General features: G+C 47.6%; 1 protein-coding gene and 1 pseudogene across 1 annotated transcript; one reads left to right on the top strand and one right to left on the bottom strand.

Annotated features, from left to right (window-relative positions):
* Nucleotides 1-6545: 6545 nt before the first annotated feature.
* On the bottom strand, nt 6546-13474 carry LOC131810990 (putative uncharacterized protein YWHAH-AS1; annotated as a pseudogene).
* A 1168-nt stretch (nt 13475-14642) lies between these two features.
* YWHAH (tyrosine 3-monooxygenase/tryptophan 5-monooxygenase activation protein eta) lies at nt 14643-27082 on the top strand. The gene is made up of 2 exons (XM_059139754.1): nt 14643-14950; nt 25609-27082. Exons 1-2 carry the CDS (start codon nt 14864-14866, stop codon nt 26260-26262), a joined length of 741 nt encoding a protein of 246 aa, XP_058995737.1. The 5' UTR covers nt 14643-14863; the 3' UTR covers nt 26263-27082.
* Nucleotides 27083-27226: the final 144 nt, after the last annotated feature.

Raw genomic sequence — 27226 nt, 5'->3', positions numbered from 1 at the left:
TTGCTACAAACGAAAGGTGTCTATAGTGCCAGGAGAGCCTGAAACAGGGCAATTTGACCAATTCAAGGAGGTCCAGAAAGCCTCCCCAAGAGAGTGACCATCGAACAGAGAGCCAAAGGGTGGGTAGGAGTAACTAGAAGAACTGGGGGACATGGTAGGGGTGAGAATATTCCAGGCAGCTAGAGCAGAGCACATGGAAGGGCAAGATGAAGTTGGGGATATGGGACTGACAATGCAGGCCTCCGGGGCATGTTAAGGATTTTGGTTATTATACTTAAAGTCTCTAAGCAAGCCTCAGGTAACAGGATCAGATTTGTATTTGTAAGACACCGTCTGGCTGCGGTTATAGAAGATGGAAGCGGGGGATGGGATGAGCAAGTGCAAAAACAGGAAGCCCGTGAGAAGCCAACAGTTGTCCAGGAAGTTCGTGATGGAACCTCAGCTGGGGAAAGTGGTGGGGGGAGGGGAGTAGTGGGAGACTTAGAGGCCATTTAGGAGATGAAATGATCAGGCCGTGGGTTTGGTGGGAAGGATGAGGATGAAGGAGTGGTCTCTGGGATGACACCTAGGCGTCTGGAGAGAACTGTTGCCAGGCAACAGAGTAAAAGACTGAAGAGAGTGGGGAACAGGACGGACACATTTTAACTTGAAGTTATTATGCCCATGTTTGCAAAATTAGGGGCATGAGAAGATGGGCGTGCATAGTTCTCTGATTGCCTGCACGGAGGTGAAAAGGCTGGTTTAAGCAGGTTGCACCTTACAGGCTGAAGAGTTGAGCCCGGGAGTTAGGGCTTCTAATCTTGGCTCTGCATCTATCTTCCTGAGTGACCTTGAGGGGGCAGCTTTACCCCTCTGGGCCTAGGCCCTAAAACTCATGGCCCTGCTGGTCTGGCATTTTAAGGGCACAAAGCAGTCTGAGTCTTATTTGTGTCCACTGGCACCATTTATAGGGCTCCCCCTGGGAAAAATATTCCTTGTAGATCTGCTTTTCCAGAGCCTGAAGATTAAACGAGCATTAAGTCTAGAATGAGAGATCTGAAGGGAATCACAGAGCCCATTTGCCCAGTCTTCAAATTGTACAGAGAGGGGCAACACCTGTGTCTGACCTTGATCTTGATCCCCCTTTGTACCCTGCCCCTGGGGGGAGAGGTGTTGCAGTCTGTGCCAAGCCACAAAGCTACAGGGCAGAAGAGCATTTTTTGGAGGATAAGCCCTGTGTTCCCTTTCTTACTTTGGGGCGGGGTGGGGATTTTTCTGCAGTCTTCAGTCATTTCTTAGGACAGATGGAGCTAGGTAGATCCGTGGGGATGGGCTAAGATCAAAGACACAAGTGATGCTGAGTGTATCATGGAAGCATAATGAAGGGAATGTCTGAAGCTGTGCTGTGCTAAGCTTGGGGTCCTTTCTCACTCTTTGAAGATGTCTCTTGTCGTGCACCCCTAATGCGACTCCTGAATGTTCTCCCAGGGTTGTGAGATGCTCTTTGCCAAAAAGGAATGCAGAAAACCCAGCCTACCCCCTCCCCATCCCCCTGCAAAGGAGGCATGGAGATAAAACGCATTTGGAACCTCAGGGCTGAGGTTTCCATGGTGGCCCCACTCTGCTGCTCTTCCCATTGGCCAGTCGTCCTGCTGCCAGCTTTAGCAACAGAGGCTCAGATACCCATCTCCTTCCTGATTGGCCAGGTTGTGCTGCAGCACCATGGCAACAAGGGCAGAGGGACCAGTCTGCAGAACTTGAGTCACCATCTACCTGGGGTGGAGTTGAGATCCAAAGGGGGCGCAGGGGATGCAAAGGAAACAGGTAGCCCCATCCTCAGCTCACAGTTGGGTGGGGAACCTCCTCCGTGGGTTGCCCAGGGGTTTGGGAGGCTGGTAGGCTTCATCTTTTTATCTCATCTGTCTTGTATCTGACAGTATCTTCCCTGGCCCTTCTCTTGCCCTAGGGCTCCTGTCTCCTGCAGAAGAAAAACCAAGCCCCTGTCAGTAACAAAGACTAACTCATTTGCCTGGAATCATGCAAGTTGCGATCTAGAACTTGACCTCGTATTATACTGCTTAATTTAAAAGCTTTAGTTGTTGTTGTTGTTGTTTTGCTAGAGAATCCAGGTTTGTTTCTTTTTAAATAGACTTTATTTTTTAGAGCAGTTTTAAGTTCACAGCAAAACTGAACAGAAGGTACAGAGATTTCCCATAGTCCTTTCAGTTTTAATAGTTTTCTTCATCAGACAGCTAATGCTTTCCAAAACATTCTTGCATCTGAATCATTATCTGATCCTCCAACCACCCTATGAGTTGGTAATTCAGGGATGAATGACCCATTTTATAGATGAGGACACCAGATAGAGCCCAGAGAGGGCAAGTGACTTATTCCATGTCACACAGCTTATTAGTGCTAGACCTGGGCCTCCAACCATGGCCTCCTGAATCCCTACCAGGCCTCTACCCCCAAACCATTGCCTTTTCCATTCCGGGGGTGCTCCACGAGGGTTGGAGGACTGCTCTGAGGGGTCCTCTCATAAGCCTTAAGAGTGCTAAGTAGAATCAGGCATTCCAGTGTTTCCAATATGGACCAACGGGTTCCCAGTGTAAACCGAGTCCCTGACAGGCAGCTCCTAAATGTGGCTCCAATCCCCAGGAATGGTCTGAGTCTTACTCAAATCTTGCTCTCCACACACCTCGCCCCCCACCCCAACCCCCAACAGCATATGGAGAGGTAAGGAAATACTTAGAGAACTGAACCGTTGATCAGTTCTGTTGCTCGGCGCCGTGCTGCGCACGCGCAATCTCATCGACCACCCCTCCCTCCGACAACCAGCACAACTTTAGACTTTCGGTTTTCATTGTGCGCCATCTGCAGATGCAGAAGCTGGTGCTCAGCGAGGTTAGGTAGCGCACCAAAGTCACACAGCTACCCAGCAGTGCAGCCAGAATTTCAACAGGAGCCCACCCGGCTGGAGAGCTGCCTGGTTTGGACCGTGGCGATGCGCGCTCCGCCCCCACAGAACGCCGCATGGTAGCTTGAAGAGACCTCTGATAGCAGATTCTATTGCTCTTGGCTGTGCAGTTTTCCCTCAGCTGAGGTTGTGGCTTTACCCAGTTTTAGGCACTGGAGAAAGCAGGCTCGGAGGATCTGCTTTGTGTTAGGGACTCGGAAATCCTTGGGCCTCTGAGGAGTGACTCAGTGTCCCCGACACTGTCTGCCATTGCCTAGATCCTCAGCTTTTGGCAATTTCCTTTCATTCCTGCTCAGCTTGGGCTCCCTGAAGCTCTTGCCCATGAGAGAAGCCTGGACACCTGGCCTTACCTTCCTGACCTCCCAGGGGCATTGGTTTTGGAGGACGCAGCCAAGTGGGAGCTCACACCTACAACTCTGCCCCTGAAGTGCCACACCAGCAAGGGGCAGGCACATGATTTCACCACCATCACCAACTGGGGGCATCTTCCTTGTGTCACACCCCACACAAGTGCTAGGGAGATGGCAGGGAACAAACCATTATGGCCCCTGGCCTCATGGAAACTGCTGTCGCATGGAGGAGAAGAACAAGTCCGTGAGTGAATATATCATGATTTCAGATGGTGACACATGCCCAGGACAGGATGAAACAGGATAATGGAGTAGAGAGCAACCGGTGGGGGGAGTGTGCTGTTTTAGCCAGGATGATCGGGAAAGGACTCTCAGAGGAGGTGACCTCTGAGCAGGTACTTGAACGAAGACGAGCATGTTATGGATGTCCACGTTACAAACACGAACTGTGTGACAAACCCCCAAACTTAGTGGCTTATAACAACCATTTATTATTTCTCATGAGTCTATCTTTGGCCTGGGTGGTTTCTCTGCCTGTTTCTCCTGCATGTAGCTGGAGGCACAGCTGGGCTGTAAGGTCCAAGAACGCCTCACTCAGCCTTCTAGCAGTTGGTATTGGTTTTTGGATGGGGCACCTCAGCTCCCTGTTGCACAGGCTCTAATCCTGCAGTTGGCCTTACATGGTGATTGAGGGGCAGCATTCTAAGAGGGGGAAGGCGAAAGCTGCACTGTCTCTTTAGGCTTAGGCTCTGAACTCATAAAATGTCTCTTCTGCCACATTCTGTTGTCAAAGCAAGTCACAGGGCCAGCCTGGATTCAAGTGCTCGGGAGAGACACCACCTTTTAATGGGGCGAGTGGCAAAGTATTTGTGGTCATCTTTAATCTCCTATCTTCCCAGAAGAACCAAGGGAAGATCTTTTGGGAAGAGTGCTTTGGGCAGAGGGAAGAGTAGGTGAAAAGGCCCTGAGGTAGGATGGAGTCCAGAGACCTGAACCACAAACATTTGGTTCCACCACTTCCTTTGTTTGCTGTTCTGTCAGGTGGGAATGAAAGATGCTTCCCTGTCTCCTTTATAGGCATAGAGGATGCAGGAGGCTTTGCTACAGGGAGGGGTTAGGATTTGGTTCCTGACCTCTGAGTAGGGGGAGAATCAGACATAGGAGCTTGGTTTGGTATCCTCCAAACTCACTGGCATTTTTTGACTATCCTCTGGTAGGAAGGTACCGTACTGGGCACTGCAGGTCACAGGAGAGTCTGAGGGGTGCTGCTTTTGCTGAGTTTATGGGATAAAAAGATTGCTCGCTACACTGGAGAATGACTGAACTGGCAGGATCAGGTCCTGAGGAGGCCTCGAGGAGGTTAGATTTCAATAGGGTCTTGGGTGGCATGTAGGATTTAGCTGATAGATGTAGGTGCGAGGGCCTGTGGAATTTAGCAATCCAATATAATAAGTGTTTAATGAGCCTCTCCTCTGCACCAAGTGAATGAGACAGGCAGAGGACCTTCCCCAGGCACAGTGGGAACCCAGGGGAGGTACCATGTAGGCTTGGAGAGCCAAGAAGCCTTCCAGGAGAAAACAGCAAAGCTTCAGAAGCCCGCGGATGGGTCAGATAAAGCACAGTGGGGCAGTGACAGGAGGAAGAGGTATAGAGAAGGTCCCAGTGGAAAGGATAGCATCTACAAAGGCAGAAGAGAGGGAGAGCTCGAGATTCTCCAGAAAAGCCAACAAGCTGTTTCTGAAGCAGAGAGTTCATGTGCAAGAGAGGGAAAGGATGAGCTTGGGGCTACAATGGGCCTCATGGGCCAGTGAAAGACTCTGATCTTTTTTCTGAAGGCTGTTTGTGTCAGATTGCCAGATTTAGCAAATGAAAATACAGGTTGTCCTGTTAACTTGGAATTTCAGATAAACAATGAAGAATTTTTTAAAAAGATTTTATGTATTTGAGAGAGAGAGCACAAGGTGGGGGGTGGAGAGGGAATGTGGGGATCGATCCCAGGACCCTGGGATCATGACCTAAGCTGAAGGTAGACGCTTAACTGACTGAGCCACCCAGGCGCCCCAAACAATGAAGAATTTTTTTAGTGTAATCATGTGTGGGTGATACTTGGAACATTCGTATACTGAAAAATAATTTGTTCTTTATCTGAAATTCAGTTTTAACCAGGCCTCCTGTATTTTCTCTGGCAACCCTAAGTGTGGGACCACAGAAGAGTTTTAAGCAGGGGATGTCTTGGTTGGATTTATGCTTTGGGAAGCTCCCAGGATTTGCAGGGAAACATATGGGAAGGAGACCAGGAGGGAGTGGAGGATGAAGGTCCTGCTTTGTCCAGTACCCATCAGGGAATGGGGGCATATCCTCAACATTACTGGTGGGGAAGGCAGGCAGACAACTACAGACCAGGTCAGACCCCAGCTCTGCTGTGTGAGCCTCTGCTCCCTCCTGGGCCCTCAGCATCCTCGTCTATCTGGTGAAGGGGTTAGGCCATCAGAAAGGAGGGTCCACAAGTGTCCCTCTCTTCTGGCCATGCTGGCCAGTGAATGTGTGAAGCATCTTCAGTTCTCCTCACTCCAGCCTCAGGCCCTGCACCTGGTTTGGGAGAAGTATTTACCGAGGTCCTAGTATGTGCTGAGAGGGGTCCTCTATCTAGATCACTTGCTTTATTTAATCCTCTCACAACAGCACTTCAAGGAAAGTACCATGCCCATTTCATAGGTTGGAGAACGGAGGCTCGATGGTGCAGTTGCTCCCCGCTCACACAGCTGCACAGTGCAAACCTGGAGTGGAGTCTAGGTCCAGCTGGCGCCAGTGCTCACCTTCCCACTGTATCCAGGAAATCTCCCTGGGAGCCCCTAATCCCCCATAGGTTTACCACTTGGGCTCAGTCAGTAGTTTCCTTGTTCCCTTGCAGGCACACGCTGCCCTGGCTCTTTCTGAGTTAAGCCAGGGACTAAAATGGGCCAGTGTAATGCTCCTCTGCTGGGGTCTTTCCGGTTTGCGCACCCCTTTTCCATCTGTGCCCTGCCTACAACTCCATGGAGACGTGGCAAGGCCCCCTCCAGCTCTTCTAGCCTGCAGCTCTGCCGCAGTGGAGTCCACATTTAATATTAATAGGACAGCTCCTGGTGCTGCTGTGACATCAGTTACTGGGCTGCTGGGTAAGGGCTGTGGCTGCCTTTCCAAGGTGAAACAGTGACCGGAATTCAGCCAGCTCAAATGGCATCCCAGGGGGTTGACTGTCAGGACTCAGAAATGATGCTGCTAATGTAAGGCATGGCAGGAGTCCAAAAGTCTTCCTCCCCTCTCCCCAGCTCCTCAGGGTCTGGGTGGCATCCTGATGCTGACATGATGCCTTCAGTCATTTGGCAAGTATTGACTGAGCACCTGCTATATGCCAAGCACAGTGCTAGGCTCTGGGGCTACCTCTGTAAGTGCGACAAAGTCCTTGCCTTTTGGAACTCCCCTGCTGGCTGGTGGAGGAAGGGAGAAAAAGTCTCAGTGCAGAGGACCAGACCAGGTGCCCACCCCAGCCTGAGGTTGAGGGATTCTTCCAGGGGAGCCAAAAACCTGAGGAGCCCCCCGAGTTAGGCACAGAAAAAGGGGGGTAAGTGTTCCAGGCAGAGGGAACCGGATCAGAGCTCAGATCCTTGTTCCAACCATTCCTAGCCATTTATCTGCAGATTACCTCACAGAGTTGCTATGAAGACTAAATGCAGCCATGGCTGGTGATAGCACAGGGCTTGGGGCATTGCGAGAGCTCAGGGTAGCTGTTAGGAAAACAGCCCTGTGTCTTCATGTAATCTCTTTGTCCTGCCAGGAATCCTTGGGGAGTAGGGAAACTGCCGTTCAGAGGGGCGACGGCCTGGAGTTATATTGTGGATTAGACTGCAGGCTAAACATAGGACCCCAGGCTCTGACTTGGGCTTTTTGCCATTTGCCAGCCATGCAAGCAGTTGTCTCAGTTCAGTGGGATCACTCACCAATGATCCCAGTGAGTTCCTCAGCTGCATTTCCAATGTCCATCTCGGCCTTTGAGGTAAGACTGCCTTGTCTTAAGGATAAGCCCAGTTCTTGGCTTTGGGGGGACCTGGCATAGACCTGTTTCTGTTGCTAACCTGCTGTGTGACTGTGAGTGAATTACTTTCCCTCTCTGAGCCTCAGTGCCCTATAGTTAATACTGACTCACTGCCTGGGTCTCTGATCCTCTCAACAGAACTATGGCAAAGGAATTATGTTTAATTCCATATTAAAATTGAGGAACCAGTCTGAGACAGGCAAAGTAACATGTACGAGGCCACAGAGCAAGTGGAGGCTGGATTTGGAACCAGGCTCATTTGCTGTCTCTGAGAGTGAGAAAGCCAACCTGAGTTGTCTCTAAGACCCTTACTATAAGTCTGTGATCCTGTGAGTTCCTGGATGCTCTCAGACCTTTAGGGCCCACTGATTTCATGGGGAGGGCATTTCATGCTGGGCTGATCCTCCAACTGTCCCAGGAGGCAGCACTCACTCTCTCCCTTAGCACAACCTCATTCCTCCTGGCAGAAGCCCTGGGTGTTTAGGGTGAACAGCAAGCACTGTTGCAACAGGCCCATGTTATGGAGGAGGAAACAAGCTCAGAGAGGTGCAACCCCTTGCCCCGGCTTCCCCAGCTACTGTGGAAGAGCCAGGGTTTGAGGAGGCTCTGAGTAACTGCCCCTTTCAACTGAGGAGCCCTCCTCTGAGGAGCCTTTCAGTCTCCTCCGACCTGCAATCTCGCCTTCTTCCCCCTTGCTTCCTCCCTTAGCTTATCTTCCTCCCCTGCTGTCAATTAGTCAGTTAGCTGTCAACCAGTTAGAAGTGCTACGCCTCCTGAAAGCCCTTGCCACTCACAAAGAGGACTCTAGTGATGAATTTCTGCAGTGTGCGTGAGGTGTGATCAGATTCAATTCAGCACTCATGGAGAGGTACGTCCAGGAGTGGGGGCTCAGATGAGGAATGATTCCCCAGTGCTTACATTCTGCAAGGGAAATGACGACTTCCTTGGAAAGTGGGAAGCAGGTGGTGTAAGTGACAAAGAGCGTGAGCTTGACAGTCAGACCTGGGTGTGCATCCTGACTGCCCCTAGTAGCTCCATGACTGTGGGTAAGTGAGCTTCACTTTCCCCACCCCCTTGAGTGGGTATAAGAGGAATCCCCACCTCATCGTTGTCAGGAGGATTAAATGAGGTCATATGTGAAGCTGCATAGCATCATGCCCAGTGCCTAACAGCTGTCCAGTACACATCAGCCTTACCAAAATAACTCTACGCACATGGTGGATACCAGAGTCCCTGGGGGAGTGGGCAGAGGGGACAGTGCTTCCTAATGGAGAATCTGAAAGGCTCTCTAGAGGAGGTGAGGTCTCAGCTGGGCATTAAAGGACTTCAAAGCAGAGGAAGAGGCAGCAGGTTGGGAAAGGACATTCTAGTTGGTAGAAACTTTGGGCAGAGTCTGGGAATGTAATGTGGTGAACATAGGATGCTCAGGTGGCAAGCTTGGAAAGACGGCCCAGGGCTACATGATGAAAGGCCAGGAGGGAGGAGCTTATATCTTGTAAGTGGGAAAGGGTCTTACCTATGCCTCCAGTGGTTCTGCTGTGTGTCTGTGTCTCCCTCGTCTGCATAGGCCAGACCCCTGGGGTCAGCCTTCTCCTATGGCTTTGGTCCTCCCACATCTCTTCGTTTCCTGAGTGGGGGCCAGCCTGCTGCTCTTGTCTGGAAGAAGAGAGAAGGCTTCTGTTGCAATCTGCTCACCTCCTACTAACATGCTAGGTAGGAAAAGATTTTTTTTTTTTTTTTTTTTTTTTTTAAAGTACAGTTGCCTGGCAGGAAACCTTGGGGGAAACACAGCTACCCTCTCTCACTTACTTCCCAGGGTGTGGTTTAAGCAGCAGTGGAGGATGGCTGTGCTCACAGCTCAACAACCAAAAGGCTCTCAGGAGGTCAGAGCAGCAGTGGAAAGAATGGGGAAGGTGGAGTGCAAGTGCTGGCTCTGGCCCCCTGCTGTCTCTGCGGAAGTTGAGCAGGACACTTTACCTCCCCAGGCTTCAGTCTCCTCATCTGTAAAATCAGAAGGACAATACTGACCTTACCTTAACTGAGTGGGCATGCACAGGGCAGACTGTGCCCCCACCCCCATCCCTGGCCTGCTATGGAGTAGGTCTCGTTACCTTCCTCTACTCCATGTTTCAACTGGGGGTCCAAACACTGGTCCTTTGAAGCATCCCCGTTTCATCCTCTTGAGTTGTCGTGCCGTTGTTTGCTGAACCTCCAACAGTGAAATACCGTAGACCTTCGGGGTTGGAAGAAAGATTGGACTCTACCATCTGTCAGTGCAGACTCCCATTTCACAGGCAAGAAGTCCAAGCCTCAGAGAGGGGAAGTCACAGCCCTCGAATGTGCCACACAGCCCCTTCCACCTGGTTCCACCTCAGTGGGAATCGCACAGAAGCTTGAGACAATTACCCAGAAGGTTCCAAGCAAAGGATCTAGAAAATTCTGTCAAAGAAACACAAGGTCCTCAACCATCTGCAGAACTGAAGCAAAAAAAAAAGCCCTCCCCCTGCTTTTTTGCCCTTACTCTCACTGTGGTTCCATGGGGGGCAGCTTCGCCAGTCTTCTCTCAGAGCTGAACTCCTCTGAACCAGCTTGCAGGGGGCGGGTGCCGAGAATGGGCTCTGAGCTCCACTGGTTCACAGATTGTAGCTACCAGGACATTTTCACACTTTGGAATACCAAAAGCTGCCTTGAGGAGCCGATCTGCTCCCCAAGTAGGCTTTGACAAAGTGGTGGAGGGCTCTGCATGGTCCTGAAATCTGTGGGCACAGGCCGGTCTCAGAGTGGGGTGCAATTTAGTATGAGCAAAAGGACACTGGGGCCACAGCAAGTGGCAGAATGTGGGCATGAGTGGGAGGCTGTGCGTTGACCTTTCTGTTTCATTTTCCTCATCCATATGAAGGGGAGAACCTCCTTCCACGAGTTTTAAGAATCTGGTGGGATAATATTAGGGGGGAAAGTGTTGACCCTTGGCCAGCTGCTGCTGCTGCTATTGGTGGTAGTGTTATCATTGCTTCAGCAAGGATTATTTGGGCAGCAGGAGGCCTGCATTTGGGGGGAAAACCCTAAAATCCTATCTGGGTGACACTAATCTGTGGGCAGGCAGCCTCTCCTGCTCATGGTTACCACCATGCCAACAGTGTGAAAGCCATCTTTCTGGAATAATACCAGGTCTCCTCTGTAGTATGTCTCTTGGTGACCAGACTTCTCAGGGACCTCAGAGTGTCCCAGAGTACACAAGGGGGTGGGGGAAACAGGACGTGCCTTTTCTGGGTCACCTATTCACTCGGCTCTAGTGGTAGGTTCTGGCATTGCTTCTGAAATCCAGTCCTGCAAGAGAAACAGTCGTTCCCCCTGGCTCAGAGTGGGATACAGCAAGGAATTATTCTTTCTTCGGTCATGATGGCTGGTGCCTCCCATGTGCCGCCTCCATGCAGGTGAGGAACATCTGTGCTTTGGCCGGTCCCCAACCCAAAGAAATAGGTGTGGTTGGTCCTATTTTAGGGACTTGCCCAGAGAGATTCATCTGGTAAAGGGCAGAGTAGAATTTGAAACTAAGTTCAGATCCTTCTTCCCCATTACACCACTCATGTGTCCTCAGGTGGTCAGGGGCAGGTTGCTGTGTTCCCTGATGAGATTCTGTACAGGACAGAAACGCACTGAGGTTTTGCTCTGAGCTCTGAGTAACATCTTGATCTGGTTCAGGGCCTCTCTCTGAAGTTGTTCAAAGAGAACAACTTTATTGATGGGACTTAGGGCCCTGGGAGTAGATGTCCCTCCCATCCAAGGTAGCTCTCCTGGGGCTTGAGTTGGCAGCCCTTTCCGAAGGGTAAAGATGGGTGCCGGTCAGAGAGTGTAGACTCCAGGTAGGAAGGCTTGTTTGTACTGTTTACAATCTAAATGACTCCAGAGGGGAGTCACACTGTGAGCCCATCTCAGCTAACACCAAAGGCAGTGTTGGACCATCAGGTTTGGGAATCTGTTACCAGCTCTTGACTAGTCAAATCATGAAACATTTTTAAAAAATTTATTTTTTATTACATTCAGTTAGCCAACATATAGTACATCATTAATTTTTTTCCCCCAAGATTTTATTTATTTATTTGACAGAAAGAGATCACAAGGAGGCAGAGTGGCAGGCAGAGAGAGAGGAGGAAGCAGGGTCCCTGCTGAGCAGAGAGCCCAATGCGGGGCTCGATCCCAGGACCCTGAGATCATGACCTGAGCCAAAGGCAGAGGCTTTAACCCACTGAACCACCCAGGCGCCCTACGTCATTAATTTTTGATGTAGTGGTCAAAAATTCATTAGTTGTGTATAACACCCCAAATCATGGAACATTTTTGAGCCAGTTTCCCTATCGTAAGATGGGAATGGACACTGTACTTACCTTGCAGGGGGGAATTTTGAGGGGAAAAAAATATACCCATTTCTGCAAAACTCCTTGCCCAGAGCTGGGAATATGGGATATGTTCCCTCAAGAGTGGATGTGGATGGAGTCACCCAGGATAGGACAGAGCAAGAAAAGCAGAGGGCCTGGGGAAGAACCCCAGTATTTCAGGGTAGGCCAAGAAGACAAGCCCACACGGAGACCAGAGAAGGGGAATAGCAAGCCAGGAGGGTGCAGTGTCATGAAATCTTAGAGGAGATTCTGTCTAGGAAGGGAGAGCAGTTGTGCCCAGTGTAGTCAAGAGGGCCAGGAAGGTGAGAACTATGAAATGACCTTGGACTGACAACAGGAGGCTACTTACTACTGGTGGCCACAGTGAGAGCTGTCTAGGTGAAGGACTAGGGGCAGACAGACCCAGAGTACACTGGACTGAGAAGTGGGTGGGATGTGAGGAAGTAGAGACAATGAACTTTGGTAAGAAGGAAAGAAAAGCTTCATGGGAGATCCAAAGTGTCCCCCATTGACATTTATTAGAATTCAAATGCCCTGATCTACCTAATTTTCACCGATTTTTTTTAGTTAGTATACTAACTATAACTAACTTTCTTTTTATTTATTTTATCAGATTTTATTTATTCATTTAACAGAGAGAGAAATCACAAGTAGGCAGAGAGGCAGAGAGAGAGAAGGGGGGGAAGCAGGCTCCCTGCTGAGCAGAGAGCCCAATATGGGACTCGATCCCAGGACCCTGAGACCATGACCTGAGCCGAAGGCAGAGGCTTAACCCACTGAGCCACCCAGGTGCCCCAGTTTTCACTGTTTTGAAATCAGTCTAAGTCCCACATGATCAGACAAGCTAGAAGGGTTCTAATCTCTCTAAGGGCTGGAAGGAACCGTAAAAATCTCCCCCAGCACTGGCCCGCCTCCTCCCACCTCTCACTGGAACCCCATTTTCATAGAGGCGGGGTGGACAATTAATTATCATCTATCATGCTCTTTAAAGATATCCACCAGGGGATAGATCAGCCTGGTTTGTTAACCTCAATTCCATTTGTAGTTAGCAAAGGTGACCCTTCAAAGCATGGTGAAAACTGCGGCGGGGGCCTCCTCTCAGACTCACACTAAAATCCCGTTTCACAGGTAATGAGGTCCTCATTTTAGCCTCAAAGCAGGGAGAAAAAGGCCAAGAGACAGGAGACCTAGTATGGAGACCCCAGCTCTGCTCACTCACTGTACAAACTGGGGCTAGCCTCTCCTCCTCCTCAGATCTTGGTTTCTCCTTATACGGGATAATAGGTTGGATGACAGTGACTCTAATTGTCCTGCCACCTTGGACGTTTCCGGATTTCTATTCTACGGTGCATTTAACAGTACTCCAATTGTTGGATGGTAAAACTATGGTCCAGTCCCTCTCTTCTCCCTTCAAATGCATCTTACTCTCCCGAGCAAGATTCCTGGCTTGAAATGGGACTTCCACTCCTCTTCTGGTTCCCAGTTAAGGATAATGACTCAAATCTTCAAGTTAGCATTTAAAACACTCCATTATCTTGTTTTGCCCAACCTCATTTCCCACTGCCTTTCTTCGCACTGTCTCTCAGGTTTTGTTTCTGTCCTCACTGCTAAGTCTTTGTCTGTTCCGGACCCCACTCCCTTTTATCTTTTCCCTGACTTTCATCTCCCTCAAAGTCTAGCTTACCTGCACTTGCATATTTAGATCTGGCTTATGAGACAAGAGAATATATCTTAATTATTCTGTAGCTACTCCTTCCCCCAGTGCTGAGCATGCAATAAAATTCTCAAAGAGCCTAAGGTCTTTCCCTTGGTATGTTGTACTCAAGTGGGGCTATGTTTCAGTCCTTGGGATTTTCCTAGTTTATCTGAGGCCCAGCTCAAGGCCTGGTATGAGGGACCCTTAGCATAGAATGCGACAGCTGGATGGGCTTAGTGACCAGTCAGCCCATCCACCCGCCACCCCTTGCCACAGAAGGAAGTTCAGCTTGGGTTTGAACTCAGATCCTGGCTCCACCACTTAGGGGTTACTCAAGTAACCTTGAGTAAGTCACTAATCTGGCTTTGAAAAATGGGGAGACCAGCTGTGCCCACCTGCAGGGTGGGTTGTGAGGATTAATTATGTTTATGCCTATACAAGCCTAGCGCTGGACTGGCTCCTAGTACTTATGTTACTCATCCCAGTCAGGCCAACCTGTCCCTCCTCTCGTGGAAGGCACAGTATGCCCAAAGTCCATTGTCGGGGTTGGAGCACAGCTCTGCAGAGGGTGTGAAAATTCGTGTTTGGGATTAGAGGTGGGGTGCTGTCCCCAAAGTTCGGACGGATAATGCCCTGGCCAATACGGATCCTAGCGCAGAGTGCGTCCCCAAGAAGCGCATGGGCCAGATTGGGGTCGAAGCTGGCAGGACGGCGAGGGCGGCCCCGGCCCGCCCCCCGGGGCACACGGCCTCCTGGCTTCTCCAAACAGAAGGGTTATTTGATTTTTGGGTCCATCTGGAGCCAGACCTCCAAACTGACCTCAGAGATGCGCTTCAAGGAGGAGTTGTGCCACTGAGCTACCTACGCAATCGCCATCACCACGCCCGCTCCTGGGGATCCGCAGTCCCCACCCCACTTTTCCTTCTCCCACCTCCACCTATGCGGCGGTAAAATGCAGCACTGACAGGGCGCCTGCGCAGTTCTCGGGCGGGGCAGCAGCGGCGGTGGCGGCGGCAGCTATTTATAGCAGGTGACGTCACCTTGAAATAGACCGTTAGGGCCGGCCCGCCCTTCCCCCCTCCCACTCCGGTCGCTCCCCGCCGCCAGGCCCGGCTGCTCCCACTGCGCAGGCGTCCTCCATCCTCCCATCCCCCCGCGCCGCCGCCTCTCCTCCCTCCGCGGCGTCGGCGGCGCGAGCCACAGCGTGCGGGGCGAGCCAGCGAGAGGGCGGGAGCGGCGGCAGAGCCTGCAGTCTGCAGCCTTGGGCCGGCCGGCGAGCCAGTGCGCGTGCGCGGCGGCGGCTTCCGCGGCGACCAGGGAGCGGACGCAGGGCGAGCGAGCAGGCAGGCGAGCGGTGCGGGCGCGAGGCGAGGCCGAGCCACGAGCGACATGGGGGACCGAGAGCAGCTGCTGCAGCGGGCGCGGCTGGCCGAGCAGGCGGAGCGCTACGACGACATGGCCTCCGCCATGAAGGCGGTGAGCGCGCCGGGAGGCCCGGTTGGCCGGCTGGGGATCCCGGCGTAGGGAAAGGATGGGCGGTCGGGCGGCATCTCCCTCCCGGCCCAGAGCGACCCCGCGACCTCGCTGGGCGCGGCCGCCCGCCAGCAGCCCGCGCTTCCCGGGCCCGCCCCGCCATTTCCTGCGACCGGGCCCGGGTGGGGTCTCGGGGGAGGAATGTAGCCCCACGAGGATGGGTGGGTGATAGTGGCCCCTTTCAGGTGGGCGGGGGTCGCGGCATCCCAGCTCGGAGCCGTGGGGGGCGGGAAGCGGTGCCTGAGGAAACGTGAGAGAACCACATTCCTCGTTCTAGACCGTTCTGCCCAGCGTGGGGGCTCACGTCCCTCTCTCCTTCCTCCATACCCCAAATTGTAATAAAGAATCATCTAGTGAGTGGCACCCTGTCTCCTGGTTCTCTTTGCCACACGACCTGAAGTCTGTTTTGATTCCAATCTGTTATGCTCTACTCTACGGAATCGCTCTCTGTTCCATCTTCCCACGCCCGGGTCTGGCTTTGTGTGCGAAGACCCCCATCCTGCAGTCTAGACGTGGACGCGAGCTGGAGGGCGGCGGGCGGCGGGTGTGGGGCCCCACGCCTAGGTCCGATGGAGGGAGCAAATGCTTGGACATTAAAATGAGACGTGCCTTCTTGGCAAGACAGGGCTGTGTGCGTTTGCGTTCCCGAGATCTTCATAGATTGATTTTGCAGCTTGATTTCCGGTGAAGGACTCGTGCCTAGCCACACCCTAGCACATACCGTGGATTAGACACCACCTGCATATATGAGACTAAGAGTTCCTGTTATCCTCTTACTGCTCTTCTTACCTTTATTTTACCTTTTCTCTAAATGAACATTACTTCTCTGCGTCAAGGTCACACAGTGGTAGAGCTACAGCTGACGGCCACCAACCTGCTATGTTTAACCAGCGTATATCCTCTGGAGACCTGGGAGCATCCGCCTGGGCCACCTTAGACCTAAAGATTCTGCATCTCTGGGGTCGGGACTCAGAAATCTGCACCCTAACATCCCTCATGGCAATTTTTAGGGGGCTGAAGCCTGACAGTTACTGTCCCGAATTAATGGCTCGATTGTCCTTTTGATGGTCTTGTGAGATTTCTTATAATCTACAAATCTCCCTAAAATTTCAGAATCATGTGAAAAACTGCTTTTAATGCTTTTGATATTAATATCAAATGAAATACGTTGCTGAAGTTAGTATTGAGGATTTTCCAGCTAAGAAAGACATTTCAAGAGATATCTTTCCAGTGGTGTCCTTGTTAAATATTGCACTAGGTGTGTTTGGAAACCAGCATTACCACTCATTTGTTGATAAATTGGTGGTGCTGATTTGAGCCCTGGCATGCTTTCAGGGGTTAGATTGTCTAAACCAGGGACAATCTAGGTCTGGGATCTAAAGCTTTGTAATTCAGGGGGCCCTCTTTAAGGACACAAATGTGAAATGTATTAATTTTGCAAATTTTACAGAATCTACTGTGAATACATTTTCTCTGACGGGGTTCTGAGCTTAATTTTCTTTGGGATAAGAGCCACTTCTCTTCACACAGCAAGTCACACTAACGGAGTGGTACTGAGATTGTGCAGGCTGAGGCCTCTCCAGACATTTTCCTGAGGCCCTCGTTCACCCTGTGAGTGGGGCTTGAAGAAAGATGACTTGAGGTTAAGAGAAAACGACAAGAAAGGACATTCTGGAGCTCTAGGAAACCTGAAGCAACTTGAAATGGGAAGTAAGGAAGGGTTTGAGAGATGTAACCAGAATGAAATTCAGGTTGGGGAGAGAACAAAACTGGCATTCTAGTGTTCATAAGCAGGCTTGAATAATGCTATTCTGTAGCTAGAAACTTGTGTTCACACATTTTTTTTCCCTGAGGCCAAAAGGTGGCATTTTGCAACTAATGAACCCTCCTGTGTGTTGAGAATCTGTAGTATCTCTCTGAAATGATTGATGGGTTGGATAAGCCATCCAGCATTGAAAAATCAATCCAAGCTCCAGTTATGTCATCTGAGAATTGTGATAAAACGATTCCTTCATTGTAACTCCTTTTAAAAAGTCAAGTTTTTTGTCACCTAAATTAATGGAATATATTCATTGGAAAGGACATGGCAGGGTTCAGTGGAAGACAGTTTCTGTTCTACTTACTAAGTTGATATTTGTACATTAAATTTTTTTTTTAAGATTTTATTTATTTATTTGACAGATCAAAAGTGGCAGAGAGTCAGGTTGGGGTGGCGGGGGAGGGGTGGGATGGGGTGGGTGGGAAGCAGGCCCCCTGCTGAGCAGAGAGCCCCGTGCAGGGCTTGATCCCAGGACCCTGAGATCATGACCTGAGCCAAAGGCAGAGGCTTTAACCCACTGAACCACCCAGGCAGCAGCTTAATCCACTGAGCCACCCCGGGCACCCCTGTACATTAAATTCTTAATGTTACTGGGAAGTCTCAGTCCCCACTTTGTTAATATTGTAGGCTTAACGTAGAGCTTTTGGAAAGAGGGGATTCTGGTAACGTGGGTTATCTGGTAATCTGGATTTATGTGGGTTTTCTTTGGGGTGGTGGAAGGGCAGGTAAGTAGACTGCTCTAGCGTAGACTTAGCACACCTGAGTGAGGAGATGTTCCAATGTCACCACGCTGTAACCTTGGACCTAACATCTCTGGGCTTTGAGTCCTTTGAAGTGTAAAACTAGAAGTGCAGGTGTTGCTATCAAGTCATTTTTCAGTCTTTATTCTTCTAACTTGTTTTCTGTTTTCTTTATAATTCAAATGGTCACCTAATAATGCCTGCCTATAATCATTGATGTTCCTTATGCTGCCAGCGTCACCTGGAGGATGGTGTTGGTAAGCTTTAAGAAAAACCGTGCATTTTGGAAACAATACTGTTGCCTCAACTCATTTGAGTACTGCAGTTCCCTGCCTCACCCCATAATTTGAAGAGGCAAGAAATGCTTCTGAAGTGAACTAAAGGAGTATCTTCACGATCTCCTCATCTCATACCTAGCAACTTGAAAAGGTGAAACAGTGGGAAGAGAGGCATTGTGAAAGATTCTAAGAACCCAGTTCCTTCTCGGCTGGTCTTGGAATGACCTTACCCAAATTGTAACCTCTGAAACATGGGTATCATACCATCTTATGAGAAAGTGAAATAAACCAAAATAAACCTATAAAGGGGGATAACAGTGTGCATTAGACTTAGTGATTTAAGGAAAGAGGGCAAATAACCAGATTTCTGGTGAATATTCATGGGTGGACATCATTCATTCATGTCTCTTAATTGCCTTAAATCATCTATTTTATAGTAAAACAGATTGTAAATGTGAATCTGTTAAACATCAAAGATTATTTGGGATAGCATGGTGTGTTTTAACACTGTTAATAACAGTTGATTACAAAATTAACAAAGGACAGAGAAATATATCTGAAGGACTTGAAGAATAGCTGTACAAATGTTGAGTGCAAGAAATAAAGCTTCAACTTAAGCAGTTTGAGAGGAAGAGGCACTTGGCCCCACCAGTGGCAAAAGGCTCTTATTCCAACAGCTGTGAGATTATGAGAAGTGGGGAAGTGAGCAGGTGGTATATAAAAGGAGAGCTCGACTGAGTCGCTCAGGGTAAGACATAACCCGTGTTGCAGATATTAAAACTAAGTCTGATTTTGAGGTGGACCAAAATTGTGGTTAGTGTGAAATCTTAAAGCCACATCAGTGCTGTAGTTTGAAATATGTATAAACTAGAGAGCATGATTTCCCACTGGGTGGTAATTTGTAATGTAAGTATTGCTTTGCCATACATTGGCTGAGGAAGGAAAGAAGGAAGGTTCTGGGTTCTTGGAGTAGCTTCAATTAAAAGGATTTCAGATGGTGAATAGGTCACAGAGCTTTGAAATTTCATATTAGTGGTAGAATGCAGTGTCACACTTACAGAAATGGTTTGGAAGGAGATACCGCAAATACGTTTTCTGTGTTACAGTTCATCAAATTTATGGAACTTATATTTTACTTATTAGGTATTCAGTAAATGGTAGCTGTTACTCCCATGTGTACATTCTCATTTAATTTTCACAACAACTTTGGATGAACTGACTATGAATAGTTAACTTCATTTTACAAATGAGGTTAAAGAGGTTAAATCTTTTTTTTTAAGATTCTGTTTATTTATTTGACAGACAGTGAGAGAGGGAACACGAGCCGGGGGGAATGGGGGAGGGAGAAGCAGGCTTCCTGCTGAGCGGGGAGCCCAATGCAGGGCTCAAGCCCAGGGCCTTGGGATCATGACCTGAGCCGAAGGCAGATACCCAACCACTGAGCCACCCAGGTTCCCCTAAGAGGTTGATTTTTTTGAGATCAAGTTGTAAAGCCAAAATTTGAATTCTTAAATTTAGAACTCTCACTTTAGCCGCTATGTAATAATGGCCCATGAGGCTAAGGGACTTTTTATATATATATATATATATATATATATATATATATACACACACACACACACACACACATAAAAAATTATATAAAATTATAAAATATTTATAAAGATATTTATTTGAGTGTGAAAGAGAGAGTTCGTGAGAGAGCATGAGTGGGAGGAGGGGTGGGGAGAGGGAGAAGTAGGCTCCCTGCGGGGCTCGATCCCAGGACCCTGGGATCTTGAAAGGGATAATAGTTCTAGTATACATTCTGGTATATTAGTCATTATTGGTGACTAACTTGCAGGCCCTTTACACAAGTGGGCTTAGTGAAGAAGTAATTTCACGTATCAGATGTAAGTCATTTTTGCCAAGTTTGATTAAAAACAATCTACCACGTATGGTTCTTAGCTATAGCAGAGGAGTGTAAAAGGTAGACTCACACATTTGGATTTTGCTTGTTCTGAAGACCAAGAGTTTTTTTTTAGCTTAAGAAGCAAAGTTTTAATTGAATTTGAATTCCTGCTATGAATTAGGAAGTACAGAACTATGTTAAATTATACTCCTATTTTAGGGAATTGTTTCATGTACTTGGCACCAGTTGTTTCTCCACATTTTTTTAAAAATATATTTTATAAGCTGATAGGCCTTAATATTTCATTGTCTGGGTTATTGGTAGAATTCCTCCTAGCGTCCAGGTTGAGGCTGCCTGTCCACTGCCCCACCATTGGGTGCTCTTCCCACTTCTTGCAGTGACTTTCCCCATTGTGGGTGGTGGCCATTGCCTGTGATCGGAACCTGGCATAACTTCTGAAGCTTTCAGTGCTGGTACCTCCAGGGACAGTAGCACGCAGTAATGCCATTCAGATGCGTTGGATTTAATCCTTGCCAGTCCTACAGAAGTGCTCAGTTATGTTAAGAGTAAGAAAAGGCAGTCTCTCCATGATACAAAGGTGGCTCTTTGACTAATGTTAGGCTTTGAGTGGATATTAACTACCTGAACTTACCAAGCTAAGCTTGAAGTTTAGCTTCCTTTTGGCTTTCTAGAACTGCAGCCTTGTTCTGAGGACAGGGAGTGATCTATCCAGGCCTGGGCAAGTGGTGACAGATGGGTAGTTTGCCAGCTTGGGACTAGGCAAAATCTTTACTTGGAGGGTAGTAAATTGGGGAGAAATCGTTAAAAAAGCTCTCATTCCCTGACTCACCATTTTTTTCTTTATTTTTCCCCCCTCCTCTTTAATACATACAGGACTCTGCCAATGAATCCTAAAGATTTTATGATGTGGCATGTTTACCTCATCGTTCATGAGAATTGTTTTCTCCTTTTGCCAACTTTTATATCAAATGCAAGCTTGTTAGTAGCAAGTGGGTGTGGGTAACTATAAAAGGTGGGATGGTAGTGGGTGTGTGTAGCCCTGAAGGATGGAAGTGTCCTTTAGGAGAAGTAACCTTTACCTTGACTTTGGCAATGTGGCCTGGCAATCCATCCTGGGGGACATTTTTTGTTTGCTCAGTGTTACTTTTGAGGTTGGATGTTTCCCAGATTAAGAACTTTTAAGTTTTCCCAAATAGTCCCTGGGCTATTTTTGGCATTGGGTCTATTTTTACCCACAAACACATAGTTTATTGCCTGGCCAGTTAGTGGGAGGAGGCCCTTAGGGATTTTTGGGTAAACGAATGGTGTCATAGGAAGATAAATGAGTTAGTGGCCTCTAAGGTTGCTTGTAACTTTAGTACTGCTGTCTAGTCCTAGAGCCAAGGAAAGGGGTGAAGTGATTCCCACCGCCTCCACACCCCCACCCCCGCCAGGGGAGTTGGTGCAGCCAAAGGTGGTGGTATGGTAAGGACCTCCGTCAGGACACAAGTTGAATGTCTGGCCTGGAGCCCAATCCTTAAGGGAGGTGGAAAGAGGGGCCTTTATAAATGGGAATGGTCCACCAACTCCAGGTTTTCAGAAAGAGGGCAAATTGGACTAGGTGGGGGAATGGCGAACAGGAAGGCGGAGAGACTGAACAGAGGTGAGGAGACCGTCAGAGGTGGTGCTGCCCCATGAAGATGTGTCTGGAATGGCTGCCCTGAGGGTAGCCGATGTGTGGCAGAAATGAGGCTATTGAAACTGGCTGGAGTAGAGACCAGGTTGAGAACCAATGGGCAGGGCTCTGTATCCCGGAAATTCTGTGTCTAGGCTTTGCTTCACGTTCCCAGTTAGAAACCATTTGGAAACTTCTAATGGTAAATAAAGCTCCAGTAAATCATCTCCGTAGACTATGCATGCGGAGGACCACGCCACTGCTTAGCGCCGGGTTGGGACTAGTAGTTAGGTTTTCCTTTTTCTTGTACTACATTGCCTCCCAATGTCTACTTCTCTTGATGTGTGACCAGACTTTCCTGCCTCCAGTAGTTTGGAATTTGAAATACTGGGAACTGGTGCTAACAAATCAAGACTGGCTATAAATTTTGTTTGTTTTAGTAGCCTGTCTGATTTCACTTCGGTCTATACTTTTCCAATCTGGGGAAAGCTCCCTTTACTTTAGTTATCCAATCAAGTGATAAAATGATCTTCCTTCCATAAGTTTCCCTTTCTTAACTGAGTTGTAACCCAGGAGTCTTAAAAATACTATATTTAAATGTATCCAGTTATTTCCTAGTTAGGCCCTGGCTGGGGTTCTAAGAACAATGCTTGCTTAGCTGTTAGTCACACTCAGCTGATGCTGATAGTGATTCATTCAGACTGGCAGGAAACTAGATAGTTACATAAACACTAATACTCCTAGTAAATGATTTTTCTTGGGAAGGTGTCATTATAAATATTGCCCAGCAGACTTTTTGGGCAGTTTATTCCTGATGGAGAAGGGCTGCATGAATTCCTGAAACCGACAGATACAACCAAATTTCATTTACACCAATATCAACCTCCTGCCTTTCCACACCTTTTGTTATTGCTCAGGAAAAACAGAATCCTAGAATATTAGAGCTGAAGAGGTCCTTGGAAATAATTTAGACCAGTGCCCCTTGTTTTGCTTTTGATCCTCAGACAAGGTCACATAGCTAGCTCAGGCTAGACTCTGTATTTCTTACGGGGTTTTTTGTGTTGTTTGTTTGTTTGTTTTTTAGTTATGATAATGTCTATTGTACAAACACCGTTAAGGGTGTTCTGTATTCACATATGCATGCAATTTTATTTTATTTTTTTTTAAAGATTTTATTTTTTACTTACTTGACAGAGATCACAAGTAGGCAGAGAGGCAGGCAGAGAGAAGGAGAGAAGCAGGCTCAACGCTGAGCAGAGAGCCTGATGCGGGGCTTGATCCCAGGACTCTGGGACCATGACCTGAGCCGAAGGCAGAGGCTTTAACCCACTGAGCCACCCAGGTGCCCCTATGCACGCAATTTTAAAGATATACTCTGGGGAGTTACTTTGGTGTGTCTATGAGTCTAGCTAGCAGCTTTATTAGCCACAGGGTGAAATCTTATTGACTCCTTATGGATAACCTTTGCCTTTTAACGTCAAGTGATTTACTGCAGGATCTAAGGAGCTCTGTGATTCTGTGCTTGCCTCATGTTTTACTGAATATTGTCACTGGAAAAGTGAGTCATTTGAGAGGATTCAACAGTCTGAGATTTGCCAGGGTATTCAAGATGGAATTTTGATTTATAAGGATTGCTTCCTTAAAAGATCAAATTCACAAATATCTATAAAGTCTCTTTATTTTTCTAATAAATAAATATGAGTATGTGTTGAAGGAACTCACTGGAGGAGGAAACAAGTGGGGTTACAGGTCTTCACCTGGATTTGAAGGGAGCATGGATTTGGGGTTAGTAGAGAGATTGCCTGGGACTGGGGCAAATCATGGAGAGAAGTGTGGAGACTACTCAATCTCTGTGTGAGGAGGAATGAGGAACCTGGTTTGCAGGCAGCCCTCCCACGGGATGGGCAGAAGCAGCCAGTAGCCAAAGATCACACTGAAGAAGAAAGTGGGATTGGGTTGATTGAGTAGGCAGAGGTGGAGAGACAATCCTAGGCTAGGGATTTGTAGCAAAGAAGTAGGGGTGCTGGGGACAGAGAAATGGGGTAATTTTGGTATTTTTATTGGGGAGGAGATTGCTAGTAGACAAGAACTTAGCACAAGTTTTCTAATTTTACACATAATGATTGTATTTGTTGCTTATGTCCTTGAGTTAATTTTTTGGATCTTTAAAAAAGTTTAAAAGCGTTTCTGATTCTCTGCTGCTCAGTCTTTTCAATCCACGTTAATGCATGTCTGTTTTAATATGCTGTTAATAACTTTCTCCACCGAACCTGGCCTTTACCCCTTTCCCCTCAGTTGTAGGAGTTTCTGTCCTTACAGTTTAAGTAATATTTTTCTCTGTTGAGTGTTTTATGGTTTCCTAAATATTTTTCTTTTTCTTCTCCTGAAAATTAAAGACTTTTACCAGTCAGTCATGTAATTAAGGAATCCCCCTACCTTATAAAGATAGATGCCAATTTAGAAAATTAGTGGCTTTGCTGGGACCCAGACCCGGGTTTTTCTGATTCCGAGTCTGTGTTAGTCCCCTTGGGCTGCCAAACAAAGTACCACAAGTTGGGTAGCTTAAATAGCAAATTATATTATTGCATTTGGGAGGGTTAGAGGTCCAAGATCAAGGTGTCAGCAGGGCTGTGCTCCTTCTGAAGGCTTTAGGGAAAAATCCTTCTTTGCCTCTGCCTTGGCTTCTGGTGGCTCTTGGTAATCCTTGGTGTTCTTTGGCTGGTAGACCCATCTCTCCAGTCTCAGCCTCCATCATTACATGGCATTCTCCCTGTGTTTGTGTGTCTCCAAATCTCCCACTCCTTATAAGGGCACCAGTCCCTGGATTTAGGATCCACCCTAATACAGGATGACTTCATCTTGACTTGATATCTGTAGAGGTCCTGTTTCCCAATAAGGTCACATTCACAGGTCCTGAGGTTAGGACTTCATTGTAACTTTGGGTGACACAATTAAACAACACAGCAAAGTCCAGCACCCTTTTTACTAACTACATAGCTGGCTCACTTGTTGTTGGCATCATGAACTACCTAAAGTTACAGCTTAGGAAATTTAACATTGCTCCTTAAAGTAATTGGTGCTTCTATCTTGATGCCCAGTCAGTCAGGTAGAGCTAAGTAGAGCTTACTGCTGAGTAAGAGGTAAACATTGAGAACTGGAGAGTTCCAACATGCCCCCAGCCTCTGCTTTTAGGAGAGGCTGGTGGCACGTTCTTGTCACTAATGTATCCATTTGGATTGGGGGAGGTCTCAGTGTAAGCTGGGATTTTCTTGTGTAACCAACTCAGGGCAAAACTGTGGCCACTTGACCTGTGTTTGATCTCATCTGTGAATCTCTTATCTATTAATATATATTTGAGGGAGGTATGATTGGTTCTTTCTAGAATATAAAGTTAGAAGTAGAATCTGTAATGTACTTCCCAGTCTCTAGTCTTTGAACATTTGTTGACAATACCTTTTGCAGAATAGCTGAACCTCAGGGCTTTTTCATTCACTACTACGTACCAATCTTTAGATGATTATATTTATCCCTGTACCTCTGCCAAGATGAAGGCAACATCTTAAAAGGCCTGAATTAAGAATTTCTGAAATCCCTTATCACTGAATATATTTTTTTTAAGATTTTATTTATTTGACAGACAGAGATCACAAGTAGACAGAGAGAGAGAGGAGGAAGCAGGCTCCCTGCCGAGCAGAGAGCCCAGTGCGGGGCTCGATCCTAGGACCTTGAGATCATGACCCGAGCCGAAGGCGGAGGCTTAACCCACTGAGCCACCCAGGTGCCCCATCACTGAATATTAAAAAAAAAAAAAAAAAAAAAAAGATTATTTATTTATTTATTTAACAGACAGAGATCACAAGTAGGCATAGAGGCAGGCAGAGAGAGAGGAAGGGAAGCAGGTTCCCTGCTGAGCAGAGAGCCCGATGCGGGGCTCCATCCCAGGACCCTGGGATCATGACCTGAGCCAAAGGCAGAGGCTTTAACCCACTGAGCCACCCAGGCGCCCCTGAATATTTTGTTTCAAGTATTTATTTCTTCTTTTTAGACTACAGTCTTCCTTCAGACAGGATCCATGTCTGTTTTTTCTCCAGCTTGTCCATGCTGGCTTGAGAAGGGTTGTTGATTAGGTTCAAAGGCAGATTTCTTTCTAAGAGTTTTGGATTTGGATCTCAGTGTTTATCTTTTGGGGATTTTGCAGGTGACAGAGCTCAATGAACCTCTTTCCAATGAAGATCGAAATCTCCTCTCTGTGGCCTACAAGAACGTGGTTGGTGCCAGGCGATCTTCCTGGAGGGTCATCAGCAGCATTGAGCAGAAAACCATGGCTGATGGAAATGAAAAGAAGTTGGAGAAAGTTAAAGCTTACCGGGAGAAGATTGAGAAGGAGCTGGAAACAGTGTGCAATGATGTCCTGGCTCTGCTTGACAAGTTCCTCATCAAGAACTGCAATGATTTCCAGTATGAGAGCAAGGTATTTTACCTGAAAATGAAAGGTGATTACTACCGCTACTTGGCAGAGGTAGCTTCCGGGGAGAAGAAAAACAGTGTGGTGGAAGCTTCTGAGGCTGCCTACAAAGAAGCATTTGAAATCAGCAAAGAGCACATGCAGCCAACACACCCCATCCGGCTGGGTCTGGCCCTCAACTTCTCCGTGTTCTACTATGAGATCCAGAATGCACCCGAGCAGGCCTGCCTCTTAGCCAAACAAGCCTTCGATGATGCCATAGCTGAGCTGGACACACTAAACGAGGATTCCTATAAGGACTCCACGCTTATCATGCAGTTGCTGCGAGACAACCTCACCCTCTGGACGAGCGACCAGCAGGATGAAGAAGCAGGAGAAGGCAACTGAAGAGTCTTCGGGGCCCTGGGCCTTCCCTTCACCCACCACCCCCCATCATCACTTGATTCTTCCTTGCCACAATCACTAAATATCTAGTGCTAAACCTATCTGTATTGGCAGCACAGCTACTCAGATCTGCTCTCCTGCCCCTTGGGAAGCAGTTTCAGATAAATCTTCATGGGCATTGCTGGATTGATGGTTGCTTTAAGCCCATAGGGGCTCTCTTTTCGAATTGTGCAGACAGGGGCGTTCTGAATGAGGCATTCTACTATGCCTATTGATCTATGTGAAATACAAGCAAAAGCAATGGGGAAGTTTAGAAAGAAGAATTAGCCAACACAGGCTACGATTGATATTTAAATGATCCATTTAAAAAAAGCCAATAGTGTTTTGTTAAGCAGTATACATCTTGTGCATGCAAAAAATGAATTCACCCCTCCCACCTCTTTCTTCAGCTAATGGAAAACTATTAAGGGAAGCTGATTACAAAGAGACCACTCCTCCTTTCCATCAGCTTTATAATAAACTGTTTAACGTGAAGTTTCAGTAGCGCCTTGTTTTGCCTCTTTAAATTATGTGCACAGACCTTCTTTTTCAATGCAATGCATCTAAAGTTTTGATACCTGTAACTTTTTTTTTTTTTTTTTTTTGGTTGCGATTGTTTAAGAATCATGGATTTATTTTTTGTAACTCTTTGGCTATTGTCCTTGTGTATCCTGACAGCACCACGTGTGTCAGCCCACATCAATCAAGATGCGTGATATGAAATGCCAGACTTCTAAATTAAATGTTTTGGAATTCAGTGGGTAAATAAATGCTGCTTTGGGGATATTATGTCTATGTGTGTGGTTTTCATCCCCATCCCCCTCCCCCCCACAAAGGAGCTCTCTAACAGATGACCATTTTGAATCCTGGTTTTAGTCTCTCAAACGCAAGCATTTTTTTTTTTTTTTAAGATTTTATTTATTTGACA

The sequence above is a fragment of the Mustela lutreola genome, chromosome 11 (assembly GCF_030435805.1).
Source record: "Mustela lutreola isolate mMusLut2 chromosome 11, mMusLut2.pri, whole genome shotgun sequence".
In the NCBI taxonomy this organism is placed as follows: domain Eukaryota; kingdom Metazoa; phylum Chordata; class Mammalia; order Carnivora; family Mustelidae; genus Mustela; species Mustela lutreola.
Note: the sequence above shows the minus strand (reverse complement) of the source record. Positions and strands in the feature narration are given on the sequence as shown.

Excerpts from the sequence above, each read along its gene's own strand:
- YWHAH (XM_059139754.1), top strand. The coding sequence starts at position 14,864 with ATGGGGGACCGAGAGCAGCTGCTGCAGCGGGCGCGGCTGGCCGAGCAG. Across the intron at positions 14,951-25,608 it reads TGGCCTCCGCCATGAAGGCG|GTGACAGAGCTCAATGAACC; the intron begins GTGAGCGCGCCG and ends GGGATTTTGCAG.